A 21,477-nucleotide genomic window follows, 5' to 3' on the forward strand; every position below is an offset into this window, starting at 1 on the left:
AAAACATACAAATAACTCATACAATTCAACAACAAAAAACCAAACAACCCAATCAAAAAGTGGGTAGAAGATCTAAATAGACATTTCTTCAAAGAAGACAGACAGATGGCCATTCGGCAAATGAAATGATGTTCAACATCACTAATTATTAGAGAAATGCCAATCAAAACTACAATAAAGTATCACCTCACACTACTCAGACGGCTGTTATTAAAAAGTCTACAAAGTACCCTGCATGGCTCAGTGGTTTAAAGACTCCGATTAGGAACCATGGGGTTGCGGGTTCGATCCCTGGCCTCGGTCAGTGGGTTAAGGATCCGGCGTTGCCGTGAGCTGTGGTGTAGGTCGCAGACGCAGCTCGGATCCCGAGTTGCTGTGGCTGTGGCGTCGGCCGGTGGCTACAGCTCCGATTCGACCCCTGTCCTGGGAACCTTCATATGCCGTGGGTTCGGCCCTAGAAAAAGACAAAAAGACCAAAAAAAAAAAAGGGGAGTTCCCGTCATGGCACAGTGGTTAACGAATCCGACTAGGAACCATGAGGTTGCGGGTTCGGTCCCTGCCCTTGCTCAGTGGGTTAAGGATCTGGCGTTGCTGTGAGCTGTGGTGTAGGTTGCAGACGCGGCTCAGATCCCGAGTTGCTGTGGCTCTGGCGTAGGCCAGTGGCTACAGCTCCGATTCGACTCCTAGCCTGGGAACCTCCATATGCCGCAGGAGCGGCCCAAAGAAATAGCAAAAAGACAAAAAAAAAAAAAAAAAAAAAAAGTCTACAAATAAAAGTTCCCTTGTGGTGCAGCAGGTTAAAGATCTGGTATTGCTGCAACTGTGGTGCACAACACAATTCTATCCTGGGTTGGATTCCTGGCCAAGTAATACCTTTCACATGCTGTGGGTGTGGCCAAAAAAAAAAAAAAAAAAAAAAAGTCTACAAATAAGAAATGCTAAAGAGGCGTTCCCATTGTGACTCAGCAGATTAAGAACCCAGCATGGTATCCACGAGGATTTGGGTTTGATTCCTGGCCTCGCTCATTGGGTTAAAGACACAGAGTTGCTGCAAGCATAGGTCACAAGTGCAGCTTGGATCTGGTGTTGCTGTAGCTATGGCACAGACCTGCAGCTGCAGCTCTGATCTGACCCCTAGACTGGGAACTTCCATATGCCATAGGTGCAGCCATAAAAAGAAAGAAAAAAAAAAGAAATGCTGGAAAGGGTATGCAAAAAAGGGAACCCTCTTACACTGTTGGTCAGAATGTAAGTTCGTACAGCCACTATGGAAACCCTATACTTGGCCATTAAAAGAAATAATGGCTTTTGCAGCAACATGGATGGACCTAGAAACTATCATCCTAAATGAAGTCAGTCAGACAATGAGACACCAACATCAAATGCTATCACTTACATGTGGAATCTAAAAAAAAAAATGACACGATGAACTTCTTTGCAGAACAGATACTCACAGACCTTGAAAAACTTTGGGTTTTCAAATGAGACAGGTTGGGGGGTAGGGGGATGCACTGAGGGTTTGGGATGGAAATGCTAAAAATTTGGTTCTGATGATTATTGTTCACCTGTAAATGTAATAAAATTCATTAAGTAATTTAAAAAAAATTAAAAAAAAAAAAAAAAAGAGTTCCCGTCGTGGCTCAGTGGTTAATGAATTCAACTAGGAACCATGAGGTTGCAGGTTCGATCCCTGGCCTTGCTCTGTGGGTTGAAGATGTGGCGCTGCCATGAGCTGTGGTGTAGGTCGCAGACTGAGCTCGGATCTGGCATTGCTGTGGCTGTGGTGTAGGCCAGTGGCTACAGCTCCAGTTGGACCCCTAGCCTGGGAACCTCCATATGCCACGGGTGCGGCTCTAGAAAAGAAAGAAAAAAAAGAAACACTACAGAGCTTCTTTAAAAAACTAAAAACAGAGATGCCATATGATCTAGTAATCCCACCACTGGGCATATATCCAGACAAAACTATAATTCAAAAGGATACATGCCTCCTGTGTTCATTGCAGCGCTATTTATAACAGCCAAGACATAAAAACAACCTAGATGTCCATCGACAGATGAATGGAAAAAGATGTGGTATATACACATAATAGAATACTACTCAACCACAGAAAATGAAATGCCATTTGCACCAACAATGATACAACTAGAGATTATCATACTAAGTGAAGTTAGAAAGAGAAAGACAAATACCAGAAGATATCACTTATATGTAGAATCTAAAATATGGCACAAATGAACCTATCTATAAAACAGAAAGAGACTCACAGACACAGAGAACAGACTTGGATTGCCAAGGAGGAGAGGGAGTAGGGAGGGATGGAATTAGAGTTTGGGTTAGCAGATGTAAACTAAAATATACAAAATGGATAAACAAGGCCCTACTGTATAGCACAAGGAACTATTATATTCAATATCCTGTGATAAATCATAATGGAAAATAATATAAAAAAGAATACATATATATATAAATAAATGAATCACTCTACTGCACAGCAGAAATTAATACATCATAAATCAATTATACTTTTATTTTTATTTTTTGTCTTTTTTCTTTTTAGGGCTGCACCCACGGCATATGAAGGTTCCCAGGCTAGGGGTCTAATTGGAGCTGTAGCCACCCGCCTACGCCACAGCCACAGCAATGCCAGATCCGAGCTGAGTCTGCGACCTACACCACAGCTCATGGCAATGTCGGATCCTTAACCCACTGAGTGAGGCCAGGGATTGAACCCGTAACCTCATGGTTCCTAGTGGGATCCGTTTCCTCTGCGCCACAATGGGAACTCCTACTTTTACTTTTTTAAAAAATCAATAAAGGAAAAGATAAATAGCACAATATTAAAAAAAACGACCAAAATATGAACCAGAATTTCACCAATAAGGGAATTTCCAAATGGCTAATTAAACTGTGAAAATTCATTCAAATTTGTTAGAAATCAAAATGAAAATTAATATAAGTAAAATTTATTAAATTGGTAAGTAAGAAAAACAATTATAATCCCTGTGTTGGCCAATATACAAGATGACTCTTTCATATATATCTGATGAGAATAAGAAATTGGAATGGAATTTGGAAATATTATTCATGAGTCTTTAAAATGGTTTTTATTCAAGTAATTCGCTCTCAGATTAATACACTAAATATAACATCATGGATAAGGAGAAAATAGTATTATTTGGTTATTATTAATAATAAAGTTATATACCCATATATAATATAACACAATAGCTTGTGTGCTAAATGGACTTTACCTCCCTTTTTTTTTTGGCCACACCCACACACAATACGTGGCAGTTTCCAGGCCAGCAATCCAACCCATGCAGCAGTTGCAACCTGTGCCACAGCTGTGGAAACACCAAATCCTTAACCACTGCACCACAGGGGAACTTCCTAATTTTTTTTTTATTAAAGTGTAGTTGATTAAAATGGTTGTGCCAATTGCTGCCGTACAGCAATGTACTCAGTCTATACAGATATTCTTTTTTTATATTATTTTCCATCATGGTTCCCATCAATGGTTCAGTTAAGCCATTGAACAGGTTGCAGTATCTTTCAAAAATGACTAGAACAACAGAGTTAAGAAGGGGCATTTTATAAAGAGCTTATAGGAACATAAACCTACCATGACCATTTTCCTTTGTTCATACAACTTCTGTAATTGGTAGGACTTTTCCTCTGCTTTGATGTAACCTTTTTTCACATCATCAACAGCCTGTCACCAAAACAAAGGCAGGGAAGAAAGAAATGTAAAAATTATTATCAAGCACATACTTTTTTTTTTTTTGGCTCCTACAGCGTGTGAAAATTTCTGGGCCAGGGATTGAACCTGCACTGGGCCAGTGACCCAAGCCTCTGTAGTGACAACACTGGATCCTTAACCTGCTATACACCATGAAGGAATGCCTATCAACTGCATTCTTGATAAAAATAAGGAGACAAAGATTCATTTTCAGAATAACTCTTACCTATTTGGACCATTGCCATCACCAGTGAAATCTGCCACGTGGGTTATTTATTGGAATAAGTAGCATTTAAAGTGTCTGGTATGGAGTTCCTGTCGTGGCACAGTGGTTAACAAATCCGACTAGGAACCATGGGGTTGCGGGTTCGATCCCTGGCCTTGCTCAGTGGGTTAAGGATCCGGCGTTGCCATGACTTGTGGTGTAGGTTGCAGACGCGGCTCGGATATGGCGTTGCTGTGGCTGTGGCACAGGCCGGTGACCACAGCTCTGATTAGACCCCTAGCCTGGGAACCTCCATATGCCGTGGGAGTGGCCTTAGAAAGGCAAAAAGACCCAAAAAAAAAAAAAAAAAAAAAAAAGTGTCTGGTATGGAGTTCCTGTTGTGGCACAGAGGAAACGAATCCAACTAGGAACCATGAGGTTGCAGGTTTGATCCCTGGCCTCGCTCAGTGGGTTGAGGATCCGGCGTTGCCGTGAGCTGTGGTGTAGGTCACAGATGTGGCTCAGATCCCATGATACTGAGGCTCTGGCATAGGGTGGCAGCTGTAGCTCCGATTAGACCCCTAGCCTGGGAACCTCCATATGCCACAGGTATGGCCCTGAAAAAGACAAAAAAACATAAAAGTGTCTGGTATGTGCTCAAGGACTGTTCTAGGCACATCAGGGATCTGGTTTCTCCTGTTAAGAGTTTTAAATTCTGGTTAATTTATACAGATGAAACAACTAGAGAATACTGAAAGATAGTATTAATGATAAAGCAGCAAAAATGTCTGGTATAGATAGTAAGTGATACATGCAGCCAGAATGGGAGAGCTTATTGCCTATTATAGTTATGAGGGAAGTCTAGACTGAACCACAAAGAATAGATTGAACAGAAGAAACTATAAGCTGAAGTCAGAAAATAGGAATGGGTTTGAGCTTAAATACATTCAAAGACATGCCTGATTTGAATAAAGGGTACCTTTTAGGGGACAATGAAAAATAATTCTGGCTAGGTAGGTTAACAGAGTATGGAAGGACCCTGAAAAGCAGGCACAGAAATTTAGGAAGACAGCAGGAAGTTAAAATAAACAATTTTTAAAAAATGTTTAAGAAAAATTTATCTATATACGACTGCCAAATGATTTTTAAAGCTAAGGAGAGACTGAACTAAGGGAGATCAACAATGTTGTGGTACTTTAAGCATGAAGTGAAACAAGACCTTAAACTCGGGTGATAGCAAGTGGAAGAGAGGAAGTGATAAATCTAAGACCATGAATGGAAAAACTTTCAGCAAGGACTTGATTCAGGCAATATGCCCAGCTACCATATGTAAATTCTAAACTATTCCTAGTTCAGCTATGTGAAATACACATTCCCTTCCCAACTTTACTTCACCCTTTTTCCACCCCAAGAAAAACTTTAAAAAAATCTAATGGAAGGGAAAACTGACCTTGGGGGGGGGGGGGGGAAGAAAGAAAAAAAGAAAAAAAAAAAGAACAAATAGAACCATCTGTTCAGGGCATTCAGGATCTAACCTAGTGAGTTACTGAGAACAACTCTAAGTAGGCACCTGGCAGAGGCCCACTTGAATCTTTATCAGAAAACTGCCTATTTCTTTAAGGTAGAAATCATTCCTAGTAATTTTTTTTTTTTTTTTTTTTTGCTTTCTTTAAGGCTGTAAAGAATGGAATATAAGCATATGGAATGGAAGTTCTCAGCCTACATCACAGCCATAGCAATGTGGGATCCGAGACTCATCTGCAACCTACACCACAGCCCACTGCAACACCAGATCCTTAACCTACTGAGCGAGGCCAGGGATCGAACCCACATCCTCATGGATATTAGTTGGGCTCAGTACCACTGAGCCATAATGGGAACTCTCCCATAGTCTTTTAAAGGAAAATATTTGCATAGCAGAATGAATTCAGGATTGAAGTCAAGAGACCAGGCTCAGCTTCTAGCTCTGTCACCTACCAATATGCATTTGAGTCAGGTACTTACACCCTCTCAGTCTGTAAAACAGGAATAATACTCATCTTGTAGGTGGACAACAAAATGAGATAAAAGATATTAACAGTTTTGTAAAGTATATATACATATATATAAATAGTTATTATTACTATCCTTGATATTAGAATCATTTACCTGTTAAGTTCTTCTAAGAACCACACAAGGATATTAGTGTGCTGCTGAGGACTATCTAATGGAAAGATGATGCCAGCCTCTCCCCTAGCCACACATGCGAGGACTCAAGCAGAGAGGATTATATTCACAGAAGGGATGCTCAATAAGAACTGCTGCTAATGTCCTCAAGAACCTGAACACTGTTATTTATCACCAAAAGACTCAGCTGCTCCAGGCCAAATTTAAACCAGTTACTGAAAAGCTGGGAAAGAGGTAAAGAGGGATAAACTGGTTCATCTCTTCAGTTTCCCCAATACCTAGATCTGTGTTTGACTAGTAATAGCACTTGAACATTGATGAACATTTTTCCGGGACAGAGGGGGGTCAGAATGAACATCTACTCCAGCCACTCTAAGTGAACTATTTTCACGTGGGGGCAGTAAAAATGTTCTCTCCTCTCTCATTTCTAGTCAAGATTATACTGCTTGACTAGTTCTGAGTGGAAAACCATGCTAGATTCCTTTTCCCCTTAATTAAAAAAGTTTTAACATAAAAGATGTGCATAGCTTTTAAAAAACGTGTGTATTACTAAGAGGTGCCTAACAAGACTCCTGATCCCACAGCCTCATTCCACAGATACTTTTAAGCACTGTAAACAATTTTTTTGTGATATTCCTTTCATAATTCTAAATGTCATGCTTATGCTAATTGCTAACATAAATTTTAGACAATGTTGACTTGCTGTGTTAAAAATCATAAGTTTTAGCTTTCTTACAATACACTATATTCTCACTTCTTCCTCCAACATCTCAATAAAAATTAAATCCATATTTGGTACCGATGATTGTAATAATACATTATTGTAAGCATGTAACAACTAAATCATGTACTGTACTAGGGCTTCCTTTCTTGTGTATTTTTTTCCTCTGAAGTTAACTGTCTCATATCTATTTGTAACTTTCCACATGCCTCTCACTGATTCCTCCACAATAACCAAACATCAAACTCCTGTTGCTTCATTCAAGCATTCATTTTCTAAAAATTGTTGACCATTCTCATCTGCTATGTCTCCTCTCCTGTTCTCCTTGCAGGTTTTAAAACACCTCTTAAAATTCATTGCTATTATTTTAGCGAGCTTTCAGGAAGAAATAGTTTAAATATATGTTTTATCTGCCAGGTTTAGCCAGAAGTTAAATATACCTACTGTGGATTTTGACCTTATCAATTTTCTTTTTCTTTTTTTTTTTTTTTTGCTTTTTAGGGCCGCACTTGCAGCCAGGGGTTGAATTGAAGCTATGGCTGCTGGCCTACACCACAGCTCACGGCAACGACAGATCCTTAACCTACTGAGCGAGGCCAGGGATTGAACCTGTCCTCATGGATGCTACTCGGATTGGTTTCCACTGTACCACAATGGGAACTCCTGACCTTACCAATTTTTTAAGGAAAAGACTCATTACCATCATTACTATCTAGTATTTCACAAATTCTAAGATGCGTATTTTTTCACATTTTATTATTCCTAAAATCAGGATATACCTTTCAATTAATGATGTGTTTTTTAATTGGTAGCTTTTTTCTCTTAGCAGTACATAAAATAGTAGTGTATCTTACAACTGATCTCATTTCAGAATTGAGGAGATGCATGTGATATTCCCACCATCAAAATATGATACCAAAAAGTAACTAAAATTAATAAGTGAGGGGAAATTTTTAATATTATTTTCCAAAAGACAAACTTTTTACCTATTCAGTCAAAAAATCATTTGACCTATTGTATACTGCTGAATATGTAAAATGGTGCAGATGCTATGGAAAATGGTGTGGCAGTTTCTCAAAGAATTAAAAACAGAATTACCATATGATCCATCAGTCCCAACTTTGGGTATATTAAAAGCAGAATTTTGAAGAGATATTTACATAACCATGTTCATAACAGCATTATTCATAATAGCCAAGAGGTGGAAGCAACCCAAATGTCCATCCACAGATGAATAAACAAAATGTGATATATACATACAGTAGAATATCATTATTCAGCCTTAATATGGAAAGCAATTCTGTCATATGCTAAAACATGAATAAGCCTGAGGACATTATGCTAAATGAAATAAGCAAGTCGTGAAAGACCAAAAAAATACTATATGATTCTACTTACATGAGATATCTAAAGCAGTCAAATTCACAGAAAGTAGAATAATAGTTGCCAGAGGGGAGGCAGAAATGAGTTGTTTAATGGGTAGACAGTTTCAGGTTTTTTTTTTTTTGGCCATGCCCCCTACATGCAGAAGTTCCCAGGCCAGGGACTGAACCCATGCCACAGCACTGACAACACTGGATCCTTAACCCTCTGTGCCATAAGAGAACTTCAAGTTTCAGTTTTGCAAGATGAAAAAGTTCTAAAGATCCATTGCACAACAATGTGAATATACTTAACACTATTGCAATGTACATTTAAAAATGGTTAAGAGGAGGAGCTCCCAGTGGCCTAGTGATTAAATTTCTGGTATTGTCACTGTTATAGCTTAGGTTGCTGTTATGCTACAGGTTCATTCCCTGGCCCAGGAATCTCCACAAGCCATGTGCATGGCCAAAAAAAAAAAAAAAAGTTGAGAGCCGAAAAAAAAGACTGATCAAATTATAAATTTTAAATATATACAGTTTATTATATGTCAATTATGTCTCAATAAGTGATTAAAAAATCATTTGAAGCAATAGGAGAATTCAGAAAAGCTGTTAGGTATGAGACACTGCTACAAAAATAACAGCTTTTCGGGGGTACCTGTTGTGGCCCAGTGGTAAGTAACATCCTTGACTAGTCCCTAAGGATGTGAGTTCAATCTCCGGCCTCACTCAGTGGGTTAAGCATCTGGCATTGCCGTGAGCTGTGGCATAGGTCACAGACATGGCTCGGATCTGGTGTTACTGTGGCTGTGGTGTAGGCCAGCGTCTACAGCTCCAATTCAACCCCTAGCCTGGGAACTTCCATATGCCACAGGTGAGGCCCTAAGAAAAAGACAAAAAACACCAAAAAACAAAAAAAAACTAGCTTTTCTTTCTATGTACCTAATATTTTTTTCTTTTGATCCAGTGACAAAAACCTGGATCAAAAGAAAAACCTGTTGAAGCACATGGAAATTCCATAAATATTTTACTTTTGCTTTACAGTTTTATAATTCAAAAAGTAATTTCAGGAGCTCCTGTTGTGGTGCGGTGGTTGACGAATCCAACCAGGGACCATGGCGTTGCCGGTGTGATCCCTGTCCTTGCTCAGTGGGTTGAGGATCTGGCGTTGCTGTGAGCTGTGGTGTAGGTTGCAGACGCGGCTTGGATCCTGCGTTGCTGTGGCTCTGGTGTAGGCTGGTGGCTACAGCTCCAATTGGACCCCTAGCCTGGGAACCTCCATGTGCCGTGGGGGCGGCACTAGAAAAGGCAAAAAGGCAAAAAGGCAAAAAAAAAAAAAAAAAAAAAGTAATTTCACATGCTCTGCTTTGTTTAGATTTTGATACTGATTTAAAAAAAGGCCAGGTACTACTACTACCCTTTAATAGATCATAAAACAGATCTCCATAAAGCTATACTAAGGATTTACCCAATGCAGAGCTTGGATTTCAGCCAGATAGTCTGATTTCTAGAAAACAATTTTTTCCCTCCAACAATTCAAAGAAAAAAATTCCCATTCATAATTGTGATAAAAATATAAAATACCTGGGAATTAAGAGGGCATATGTGAAAGTATAAAATGGCAAAACTTTACTTGAGGAAACAAAAGATGAGTTAAATAAAATGGAAACATTACTCATTTAATTGGGAATACTACATTTAATAAAAATGGTGATTCTTCATCAAATTGTAAATGTAATAAAAACCCCATTAGAATAGTAGTGGGATACTTTATGAAGTATCATGAAATGCGTTATTATTTTCCAAATAATTTTAAAACAAAATGCTTAATGGAAAGTGAAAAGTAAAGATAGTAAAAAGCAAAGACAGAAAGTAAAAAGCGTATGGGTCTGCTATAAATTCATTATTTATAGTCATAATAGCATAAACAATGAATATTAATCTAACAAATATTATAATCTGATTATAGTAAGAAGATGGGGAGATAAAAAGGTATGAGTATACAGTGGGTGTGTGGGAGGAAATGGAGCTAAGTTAATGTTTCATCTTCTATAGCTGGAAATTAAAAGGTACTGCTTGAATCTGAAATAGCAAGTAGGAGTAATATAACCAAGGTATAATAGAGATATGAAAACAAATATAAAAGATAAAAAGGATATCCCATGCTCTTGGATTGGTAGGATTCATAGTTAAAATGGCCATACTACCCAGAGCAATCCACAGATTTAATTTGGGTAATCCCTATCAAATTACCCAAAACATTTTTCATAGAACTAGAACAAATAATCCTAAAATTTATATGGAACCATAAAAGATCCAGGATTGCCTCATCAATCCTGAAGAAAAAAGAACAAAGCAGAAGGCATAAACTTCCCATATTTCAGACTAGTACAAAGCAACCATAATTAAAACAGCATGGTATTGGCACAAAAACAGACATATGGACCAATGAAACCAAAGAGAGAGCCAAGAAATAAACCCACACACCTATGGTCAATTAGTCTTCAACAAAGGAGGCAAAAACGTACAATGGAAGAAAGACAATCTCTTCAGCAAGTGGTGCTGGGAAACCTGGGCAGTTGCATGTAAATCAATGAAGTTAGAACACACCCTCTCACCATACACAGAAATAAACTCAAAATGGCTTAAAGACTCAAATATAAGACACCACACCTTAAAACTCCTAGAAGAGAACATAGGCAAATCATTCTCAGACATAAAGCTCACTATGTTTTCCTAGGTTACTCTCCCAAGCAACAGAAATAAAAGCAAAATATATAAACAAATGGGACCTAATCAAACTTACAAGCTTTTGAACAGAAAGGGAAACCACAAGCAAAAAGAAAATACAACCTATGGACTGGGTGAAAATATTTGCAAATAATGCTATTGACAAGGGATTAATTTCCAAAATATACAAACAGCTCATACAGCTCAATATAAAAAAAAAAATCTAATCAAAAAATGGGCAGAAGATCTAGACATTTCTCCAAAGGCATACAGATGGCCAACAGGAACATGAGAAGATGCTAAACATCACTAATTATTAAAGAAATGCAAATCAAAACTACAATGAGTTATCACCTCATATTGATCAGAATGTCTGTCATTAAAAAGTCGACAAATAATAAATGCTGGAGAGGGTTTGGAGAAAAAGAATCCTCCTACACCACTGGTGGGAACGTAAATTGGTACAGCCATTATGTAGAACACATGGAGGTTCCTTAAAAACTAAAAATAGAGTTTTCATGTGATCCTGCAATCCCACTCCAGGGCATACATCTGGACAAAATTAAAATTCGAAAATTTTTGAATTTTTCACAGCAGCAATAGTCAAATCACAGAAGCAACTTAAATATCCATCAATAGATGAATGGATAAAGATGTGATATATTTAGGGAGTTCCTATCGTGGCTCAGTGGAAACAAATCCAACTAGTATCCATGAGGATGTGGGTTCAATCCCTGGCCTTGCTCAGTGGGTTGGAGATCTGGTGTTGCCATGAGCTGTGGTGTAGGTTGCAGATGCGGCTCGGATCTGGCATTGCTGTGGCTGTAGCGTAGGCCAGCAGCTACAGCTCCAATTGAACCCCTAGCCTGGGAACTTCCATATGCCTTGAGGGCAGCCCTAAAAAAAAAAAAAGCAAAATAAATAAATAAATAAATACATAAGATGTGATATATTTATATAATAGAATATTACTCAGCCATAAAAAAGAATGAAATAATGCCATTTGCAGCAATATAAACGGACCAGAGATAATCACACTAAGTAAAGTAAATCAGACTATGCACAATTATGCTACTAAAATCAGAAATCATGAGAAGTAGAGGGTACAAATGCAGGACACTGGAGATGCACTTGCAATTAAGAGACCAACAACTTAAAACAATCTCATATATATATATATATATATATATATATATATATATATATAGACTCATATCAAAACTTCAGAGTAACTGCAAACCAAAAATCTACAATTGATACACCAACAAATAAGAAAAATCAACTAAAATACAACACTCTAGACAGTCACCAAACCACAAAAGAGAGAACAAGAGAAGACGGGAAGAAAAAAGAGCAACAAAAACAAATCCAAAACAATTAATAAAATGGCAATAAGAACATACATATCAATAATTACCTTAAATGTTAATGGACTAAACCCCCAACCAAAAGACACAGACTGGCTGAATGGATATAAAAACAAGACCCATATATATGCTGTCTTCAAGAGACCCACTTCACTTCCAGGGACTCATACAAATCGAAAGTGAGAGTATGGAAGAAAACATTTCATGCATACGGGAATCAAAAGAAAGCTGGAGTAGCAACCCTCATTATCAGACAAAACAGACTTTAAAATGGAGAATATTTTAAGAGACAAGGAAGGACACTCACTACATAATGATCAAAGGATCAATCCAAGAAGATGATATGACAATTTTAAATATCTACACACCCAACATAGGATCATCACAATATATAAGGCAACTGCTAACAACCTTAAAAGGACAAATTGACAATAACACAATAATAGTGGGGGACTTTAACACCCCACTTACAGCAATGGACAGATCATCCAGACAGAAAAGCAGTAAGGAAACACAGACCCTGAATGAAGCATTAGACCAGATGGATTTAATAGATATTTATAGGACATCCCATCCAAAAGCAACCGAATACACATTCTTCTCAAGTGCACACGGAACACTCTCTAAGACTGATCACATCCTGGGCTACAAATCCAACCTCAGTAACTTTAAGAAAATTGAAATCATATCAAGCATCTTTTCTGGCCACAATGCTATACAACTGGAAATCAACAAGAAAAAAACTGCAAAAAGCAGAAACACATGAAGACACAACAACATGCTACTAAACAACCAATGGATCACTGAAGAAATCAAAGAGGAAATTTAAAAATACCTAGAAGCAAATGACAACAAAGATATGACACTCCAAAACCTATGGGATGCTGCAAAAGCCATTCTAAGGGGAAAGTTTATAGCAATACAAGCCCACCTCAGGAAACAAGAAAAAGCTCAAAACAAGCTAACTTTACATCTAAAGCAGCTAGAGAGAGAACAGACAAAACCTAAAGTTAGTAGAAGGAAAGAAATCATAAAGATCAGAGCAGAAATCAATGAAATAGAAACGAAGAAAACCACAGAAAAGATCAATGAAACGAAAAGCTGGTTCTTTGAAAAGATCAACAAAATTGATAAACCCTTAGCCAGACTTATCAAGAAAAAGAGAGATGCCCCAAATCAATAAAATTAGAAATGAAAAAGGAGAAGTCACAACAGACATCACAGAAATACAAAGGATCATAAGAGACTACCATATGCAACTATACGTCAATAAAACAGAAAACCTAGAAGAAACGAACAAATTCTTTTTTTTTTTTTTTTGCCTTTTTTGCCATTTCTTGGGCCGCTCCCGGGGCATATGGAAGTTCCCAGGCTAGGGGTCTAATCGGAGCTGTAGCCACCGGCCTATGCCAGAGCCACAGCAACGCAGGATCCAAGCTGCGTCTGCAACCTACACCACAGCTCACAGCAATGCCAGATCCTTAACCCAATGAACAAGGCCAGGGATCGAACCTGCAACCTCATGGTTCCCAGTCGGATTCGTTAACCACTGAGCCACGATGGGAACTCCAGAAATGGACAAATTCTTAGAAAAGTACAATCTTCCAAGACTAAACCAAGATGAAATAAAAAAGATGAATGGACCCATCACAAGAACTGAAATCGAAACTGTGATGAAAAAACTTCCAACAAACAAAAGTCCAGGACCAGATGGCTTCACAGGCAAATTCTATCAAACATTTAGAGAAGAGCTAACACCTATCCTTCTGAAACTATTCCAAAAAATTGCAGAGGAAGGGATACTCCCAAACTCATTCTATGAGGCCACCATCACTCTGATACCAATACCAGACAAAGACACCACAAAAAAAGAAAACTATAGGCCTATTTCACTGATGAACATCGATGTAAAAATCCCCAACAAAATACCAACAAACCGCATGCAACAATACATTAAAAGGATTGTACAACATGATCAAGTGGCATTTATCCCAGGGATGCAAGGGTTCTTCAATATCTTCAAATCCATTAGTGTGATATACCACACTAACAAACTGAAGAATCAAAACCATATGATCCTCTCAATAGACGTGGAAAAAGCCTTTGACAAAATCCAACACCCATTTCTGATAAAAACCCTTCAGAAAGTGGGCATAATGGGAACCTACCTCAACATGATAAAGGCCATATATGACAAACCCACAGCGAACATCATTCTCAATGGTGAAAAGCTGAAAGAATTCCCACTGAGATCAGGAACAAGACAAGGATGGCCGCTCTCGCCACTACTCTTCAACATAGTTTTGGAATTCCTAGCCATGGCAATCAGAGAAGTAAAAGAAACAAAAGGAATCCAAATTGGAAAGGAAGAAGTAAAACAATCACTATTTGCAGATGACATGATACTATACCTAGAGAATCCTAAAGACTCTACCAGAAAACTGTTAGAGCTCATCAAATGAATTTGGCAAAGTCGCAGGATACAAAATTAATATACAAAAATCGACGGCATTTCTATACACTAACAATGAAAGAACAGAAAGAGAAATTATGGAAGCAATCCCATTTACCACTGCATCCAAAAGAATAAAATACTTAGGAGTAAACCTACCTAAAGAGACAAAAGACCTGTACTCTGAAAACTATAAGCCACTGATGAAAGAAATCAAAGAGGACACAAATAGATGGAAAGATATACAATGCTTGTGGATTGGAAGAGTTAATATTATCAAAATGACTATACTACCTCAGGCAATATACAGATTCAATGCAATCCCTATCAAATTTTTCACAGACCTTGAACAAAATATTTTAAAGTTTGTTTGGAAGCACAAAAGACCCAGAATAGCCAAAGATATACTGAAAAAGAAAAATGGAGCTAGAGGAATCAGGCTCCCTGGACTTCAGACTATACCACAAAGCAACAATCACCAAAACTGTATGGTACTGGCACAAAGACAGACATAGACATCAGTGGAACAGGACAGAAAGCCCAGAATTCAACTCACACATTTGCAGTCAACTCATCTATGAAAAAGGAGGCAAGAATATACAATGGAGAAAAGACAGCTTGTTCAATAAGTGGTGCTGGAAAAACTGGACAGTCACATGGAAAAGAATTAAATTAGAACACTCCCTAACACCATACACAAAAATAAACTCAAGATGGATTAAAGACCTAGATATAAGACCAGACACGAGAAAACTCTTAGAGGAAAACACAGGCCAAACACTCTCCAATATAAACGACAGCAACATCTCAGATCCACCTCTTACAGTAACGACAGTAAAAACAAACATAAACAAATGGGACTGAATTAAACTTAGAAGTTTCTGCACAGCAAAGGAAACCCTAAACAAAACACAAAGACAACCCACAGAATGGGAGAAAATCTTTGCAAATGAATCAACTGACAAGGGATTAATCTCCAGAATTTATAAACACCTCCTGTAGCTCCATACCAAAAAAACAAACAACCCCATCCAAAAATGGGCAGAAGAGCTAAACAGACAATTCTCTAAAGAAGACACACAGATGGCCAAAAAACACATGCAAAGATGTTCAACATCACTCATTATTAGAGAAATGCAAATCAAAACCACTATGAGGTACTGCCAGCATCCAAAAGTCTATAGACAATAAGTGCTGGAGAGAGTGTGGAGAAAAAGGAACCCTATTACACTGTTGGTGGGAATGTGAACTGGTGCAACCACTGTGGAAAACAGTATGGAGATGCCTCAGAAAACTAAAAAGAGAACTACCATTTGATCCAGCAATCCCACTCCTGGGCATCTATCCAGAGAAAACCATGACTTGAAAAGACACATGTACTCCAATGTTCACTGCAGCACTATTTGCAATAGTCAAGATATGGAAACAACCTTACGTGTCCATTGACAGAGGAGTGGATCAAGAAGATGTGGTACATATACACAATGGAATATTACTCAGCCACTAAAAGGAAAGAAATAACGGCAATTACAGCAACATGGATGGACCTAGAAATTATCACACTAAGTGAAGTCAGTCAGACAGTGAGACACCAACATCAAATGCTATCACTTACATATGGAATCTAAAAAATGAACTTTGAAGAACAGATACTGAATCACCGACTTTATAAAAAACTTATAGTTTCCAAGGAGACAGGTTGGGGGGGTGGGGGGATGCACTGAGGGTTTGGGATGGAAATGCCTTAAAATTTGTTTGTGATGATTGCTGTATACCTATAAAGGTAATAAAATTCATTAAGTAATACAAATAAATAAAATGGCAACAAAGGAATGAAATAATGCCATTTGTAGCAACATAAATGGACCCAGAGATAATCATACTAAGTAAATCAGACAAACATGATATCACTTATATGGAATCTAAAATATGATACAAATGAACTTAATGAAATGGAAACAGACTCACAAACTAAGTTTGGTAAACTTAAGGTTATCAAAGGGGAAAGTGGGGAGGGCTAAATTAGGAGTTTTGGATTAGCAGATACAAACTACTGTACATAAAATAGATAAATAAGGACCTATTTTACAGCACAGGGAACTATATTCAAGATCTCATGACAAAACATAATGGAAAAGATCATGAAAAAGATACCGAATCACTTTGCTGTACACCAGAAACTAACACAACACTGTAAGTTACCTATGTTTCAATAAAAAAAAAGTTTATTTATTTATTTATTTTGATTTTTTTTTTTTTTTTTTTTTTTTGCCTTTTCCAGGGCCACTCCTGCAGCACATGGAGGCTAGGGGTCAAATCGGAGCTGTAGCCACCGGCCTACGCCAGAGCCACAGCAACACAAGATCCAAGCCGTGTCTGCAACCTACACCACAGCTCACAGCAACACCAGTTCCTTAACCCACTGAACAAGGCCAGGGATCGAACCTGCAACCTCATGGTTCCTAGTCAGATTCATTAACCACTGAGCCACGACGGGAACTCCAAAAATGTTTTTTTTTAAGAAATAAAACAGGAGCTCTTGCTGTGGCGCAGCAGGTTAATGATCCAGCTTGTCTCTGTGGAGGCAATGGTTCAATCCCCAGCCCTACACAGTGGGTTAAGGATCCATTGCAGGTGGGATTTGATCCCTGGCCTGGGAACCTCCATATGCTGTGGGTATAGCCAAAAGAGCAAAAAATACAATACAATACATTACAGTACACATAAAGCAAACAAAGAAACAAAGCTAAAAGAGGAGAAAGTAGTTGCCTTTGAGAAAAAAGTGGGAGTAACTAATATTTTTCAAAATAACCTGTGTAGAATGATTTGATGCTGTAAATTCCATTTATGTATAATTTTGAAGAAAAATTTTTGAAAAGTTACAGTCATAATGATCATTTGCTATTGTTTTAAAAAATAATAATAAGCACATTTTGAACCCTGATATCTTCACTTCTTAAACTTATCTTTTGTGAAATGAGACAGAATATTTTATAAATTTAACTAAGATCCAGGAGGCAAAACAGCTTATGCAGGATTCACATTGAATCGGCAAATTACCTAAATATACAAACAGAAAAAAGAAATCAGGCCTTTCTAGGGAGATCAATTCACCCACCTGATGAAAGAAGTAGGTAACAGCAAGATCATTGTCATTTAAGAGGATTTCTTCTTCTGTAGTAAAAAGCCACTTTCGAACAGTCAGGCAGGTGCCTGGCACAGCTGATGTGTAATTCTGGACGTAGAGTTTATGAGGAAATTCATTAGGTGCCAGCTTACGCACTGGAGAGAAGACAAAACAATAAAAGCTAGAGTGAAAAGCTATATAAGGCATTTCCCTAGTATGAATGTGTAAAGCAAATAAGAATGGCAGGTTATCATTAACCAGGATATCAGCTTAGACCCATCAAGGAGCTCTGTCTTGGGACCACAAAATAACCATTTGTCTAGCCATATCTATACCTTTTAACTGTGACTGGCCAGTTAAGCCTCAAGCTAACTGAAATCTATCATGTGAATGATATGCCCTTCACTTAATATGCCCACTCTGAAGAGAGCACCTACTCCCAAGTCAGTTAAAATATCTGCTCTATTATCTGGTAAGTTACAGCAATGTGCATCTTTAAAGCAAACCTTCCCTCTTACCCAGCTGTGGTACATTCAGTCTCTCATGTGTCAGTTCTCAATGGACAGCTTTTATTGTTAGAGTGGAAAGGCTCTCCCCATCCCCGCCACAAGCCTAAGACATTCACTGAAGTGAAGTGTCTTCAGGTAGCATTACTTATTCTTCCTAACAATGCTCAAGCAGGACAAAACACTACAACTTTTAATTTCTACATTGCTTTTCTTTAAAAAGGGTATTTTCTTCTCTTGAGGTTTTCTTGGCTTTATAATACTACAAAAGACAGATTTAATATTTCTCATTTTGTTAACTAAAGCTTAGAAAAGAAGGAGACGATGAGAATCCAAGCGTTCTGGTTCCTCAGCAATCCTTTGTAACATCTCAATCTCCCTAGTTAGACTGTAGGGAGTTGGGAAGATAAAGAACAAAAGGGAGATAGCTGTTTTAGGGGGAATCAAAGTTGTTCTACCTTGACTTGTGACAGCAAGGCAACTCAAATCCACCAAACTCTCTCCCTTTCCGAGATAAGCCAAGTCTGATTAATCAATATTATCTGTTGTTTCTGGACTTGGCCCTGTATGTATATGATGTGGAAAAGAACCATAAAGCCACAGGAAATCTATCATTTAAAGCAAGACTTCTGACTTCTCTCTTCTGTGGTCTAATTGCAACGATCCCTAGCTTTTATAAGATAACATAAAAGAACAACCTCTGTCACAATGCAATAAAACTTCCTAGTGAAAAAAAATCTGCTTACACAGAAACTTAAATACATGCACCAAAACAAAGGCTTTAAGTCAATGCATCTCTTTCTAACTCCTGAAAACAAAAAGATATTCTTAAAAATCTACAAAAAGCATAAAGTACACTAAAACAAGTTGTGGCTAAAAAGAAAACCCCATTTTTGAGACTGTTTCATTGGAATATATTGATTTTGCACCTCTGACTTAAAGGAATCTAATGAAAGTATCTCCTCCAGTGCTGGGTGCGAGTAACTGATAACTTACAAAAGAGGAAAAAAAGGAGTGATCGGATATCTAGACTTGGGTTTAATGGGCTTTGTTCTGTCTGCTTGTTAGAAACAGTCCTAATGAGTGAGACTGCCCCTTGTCTTCAAGCTCTTCTCTAGGCAAACAGTTTCAATCTGACAACTTCTGGGAGCTTGTCTCTTAGTATTAAAATAAAATATCCTCAAACAGAACTTAATATTAGTCACTGGCACTTACCAAAGGAATGATTGATCACTTCAAATAAGGCAAAGTAATTTACTGTCGTACTGTCCATGCCAACCTTTGCTGCAATAGCCTAAAGTGTAAACAGGGTAGATTAGTTCAGGGAACTAAATCAGCACTGTGGAAAAAAAAGAGACTGCATGAGGAGGGAGGAAAAGGGAGGGGTTTTGCCATGATGGGCTCATATAAACTAAATTTATGGTCCATAGCTATTCTTCTTTGTGGGTATGTATACATTCATGCATACATATGCATGAAATAAAGGGGAAAAATACCTGCATTTGATCTAAATAGCTATGATCTCTAAATATGAGTTCCTCCCCTCCAATTAAAGTTGATAATAGTCTCTCCTTAAATATTCAGCTCTCCTCTCTGAAATATGACTTTGTCTCATGAGAGACAAGCAGTGTGCTTGATAAAGGACAGGTTTTTGTTTTTGTTTGCTTTCTGGGGCCGCACTCCCGGAACATGGGGGTTCCCAGGCTAGGGGTCAAATTGGAGCTATAGCTGCTGGCCTACACCACAGCCACAGCAACATCAGATCCTAACCCACTAATCGAGGCCAGGGATCAAACCCGCAACCTCATAGTTCCTAGTCGGATTTGTTTCCACTGAGCTATGATGGAAACTCCTAGGACAGGTTTTAAGAAGAAAATGAATTTTTAAATATCCAGTCTCACACAATCAGTCTACACTTAATATAGGCTGTTAACATATAACATCTGTGTCTTTGGTGCTTGAGCTTAAAATACTGTTTATCACTTTTATGCATACTTTGCAAATTATTCTTATTTTTCATATGATCCATGTCCCAAGCTGAAGACTTACATTTCTTAAGAATAACCATAACCCGGAGCTCCCATTGTGGCTCAGTGGAAACCAATCTGACTAGCATCTGTGAAGATACAGGTTTGATCCCTGGCCTCTCTCAGTGGATTAAGGATCCAGCATTGCCCTGAGCTATGGTATAGGTCTCAGATGTGACTTGGATCCCATGTTGCTGTGGCTGTGATGTAGGCCAGCAGCTACAGCTCTGATTTGACCCCTAGCCTGGGAACCTCTGTATGCGTGGGTGTGGCCCTAAAACAAACAAACAAACAAACAAACAAAAAAGAATAACCATAATCCTTATCCATATGAAGAGAGCCAAATGTTGGGACAACAGAGGCACTATGAACAAGTATCAGTCCTTCTTTCTAGGAACTAAGGTCATAACATGACAAATAAAAAGAAATTGAGGCGTTCCCATTGTGGCTCAGTGGTAATGAACCTGACTAGTATCCATGAGAAGGGTGGTTCAATCCCTGGTCTTGCTCAGTGAGTTAAGGATCTGGCATTGCCATGAGCTATGGTGTAGGTCGAAGATGGGGTTCTGATCTGATGTTGCTGTGGCTGTGATGCAGGCTGGCAGCTGCAGCTCAAGTCGACCCCTAGCCTGGGGACCTCCATATGCCGTGGGAGCGGCCCTAAAAAGAAAAAAGAAAAAAAGAAAGAATCAAATATTTATGTCCCCTTTCCTACAAAATCTATTTCAGGATAACTAAGTAGGCTTAGTTGAAAAGGGAAAGTTCATTGTAGAGGAATTCTAGTTAATAAATGTGAAGAAATGAAAGAACTGAAAGATCAGAATTTTGCAACCCTTAATAAAATCACAGGTTAAAGCAATAATTATCAGTGATATACTCATTTGATAAAAGATCAGTGGAGGAGTTCTCTTGTAGCTCAACAGATTAAAGATACAGCACTGTCACTGCCATGGGTTTGATCCCTGGCCAGAGAATTTCCACATGCCACAAGTGCGGCCAAAAAAAAAGTCAATGGAGAACTTAATAGAGATATCAAGTTATTAACCGCCTAAACCTACTGATTTATTACTAC

General features: G+C 38.2%; 1 protein-coding gene across 2 annotated transcripts in view; it reads right to left on the reverse strand.

The window, feature by feature from the left end:
• The window catches only part of SNX27 (sorting nexin 27), an 87,156-nt gene that overhangs the window by 15,023 nt on the left and 50,656 nt on the right, over positions 1-21,477 (reverse strand). Inside the window, exons 6-8 of one of the 2 annotated variants that reach the window (XM_003125761.7) lie at positions 19,594-19,672; positions 17,864-18,027; positions 3,624-3,713 (exon numbers count right to left, since the gene is read on the reverse strand). In XM_003125761.7, coding sequence (XP_003125809.1) covers positions 3,624-3,713; positions 17,864-18,027; positions 19,594-19,672 — 333 coding nt within the window. The remainder of the gene's footprint in view (positions 1-3,623; positions 3,714-17,863; positions 18,028-19,593; positions 19,673-21,477) is intronic. The other variant, XM_021089855.2, reaches the window with a different exon arrangement.

Source organism: Sus scrofa, chromosome 4 (assembly GCF_054392235.1).
Source record: "Sus scrofa isolate SSC_HxYL_T2T_F1_AM1 chromosome 4, Sscrofa_HxYL_maternal_Yorkshire_Landrace_v2.0, whole genome shotgun sequence".
NCBI lineage: Eukaryota > Metazoa > Chordata > Mammalia > Artiodactyla > Suidae > Sus > Sus scrofa.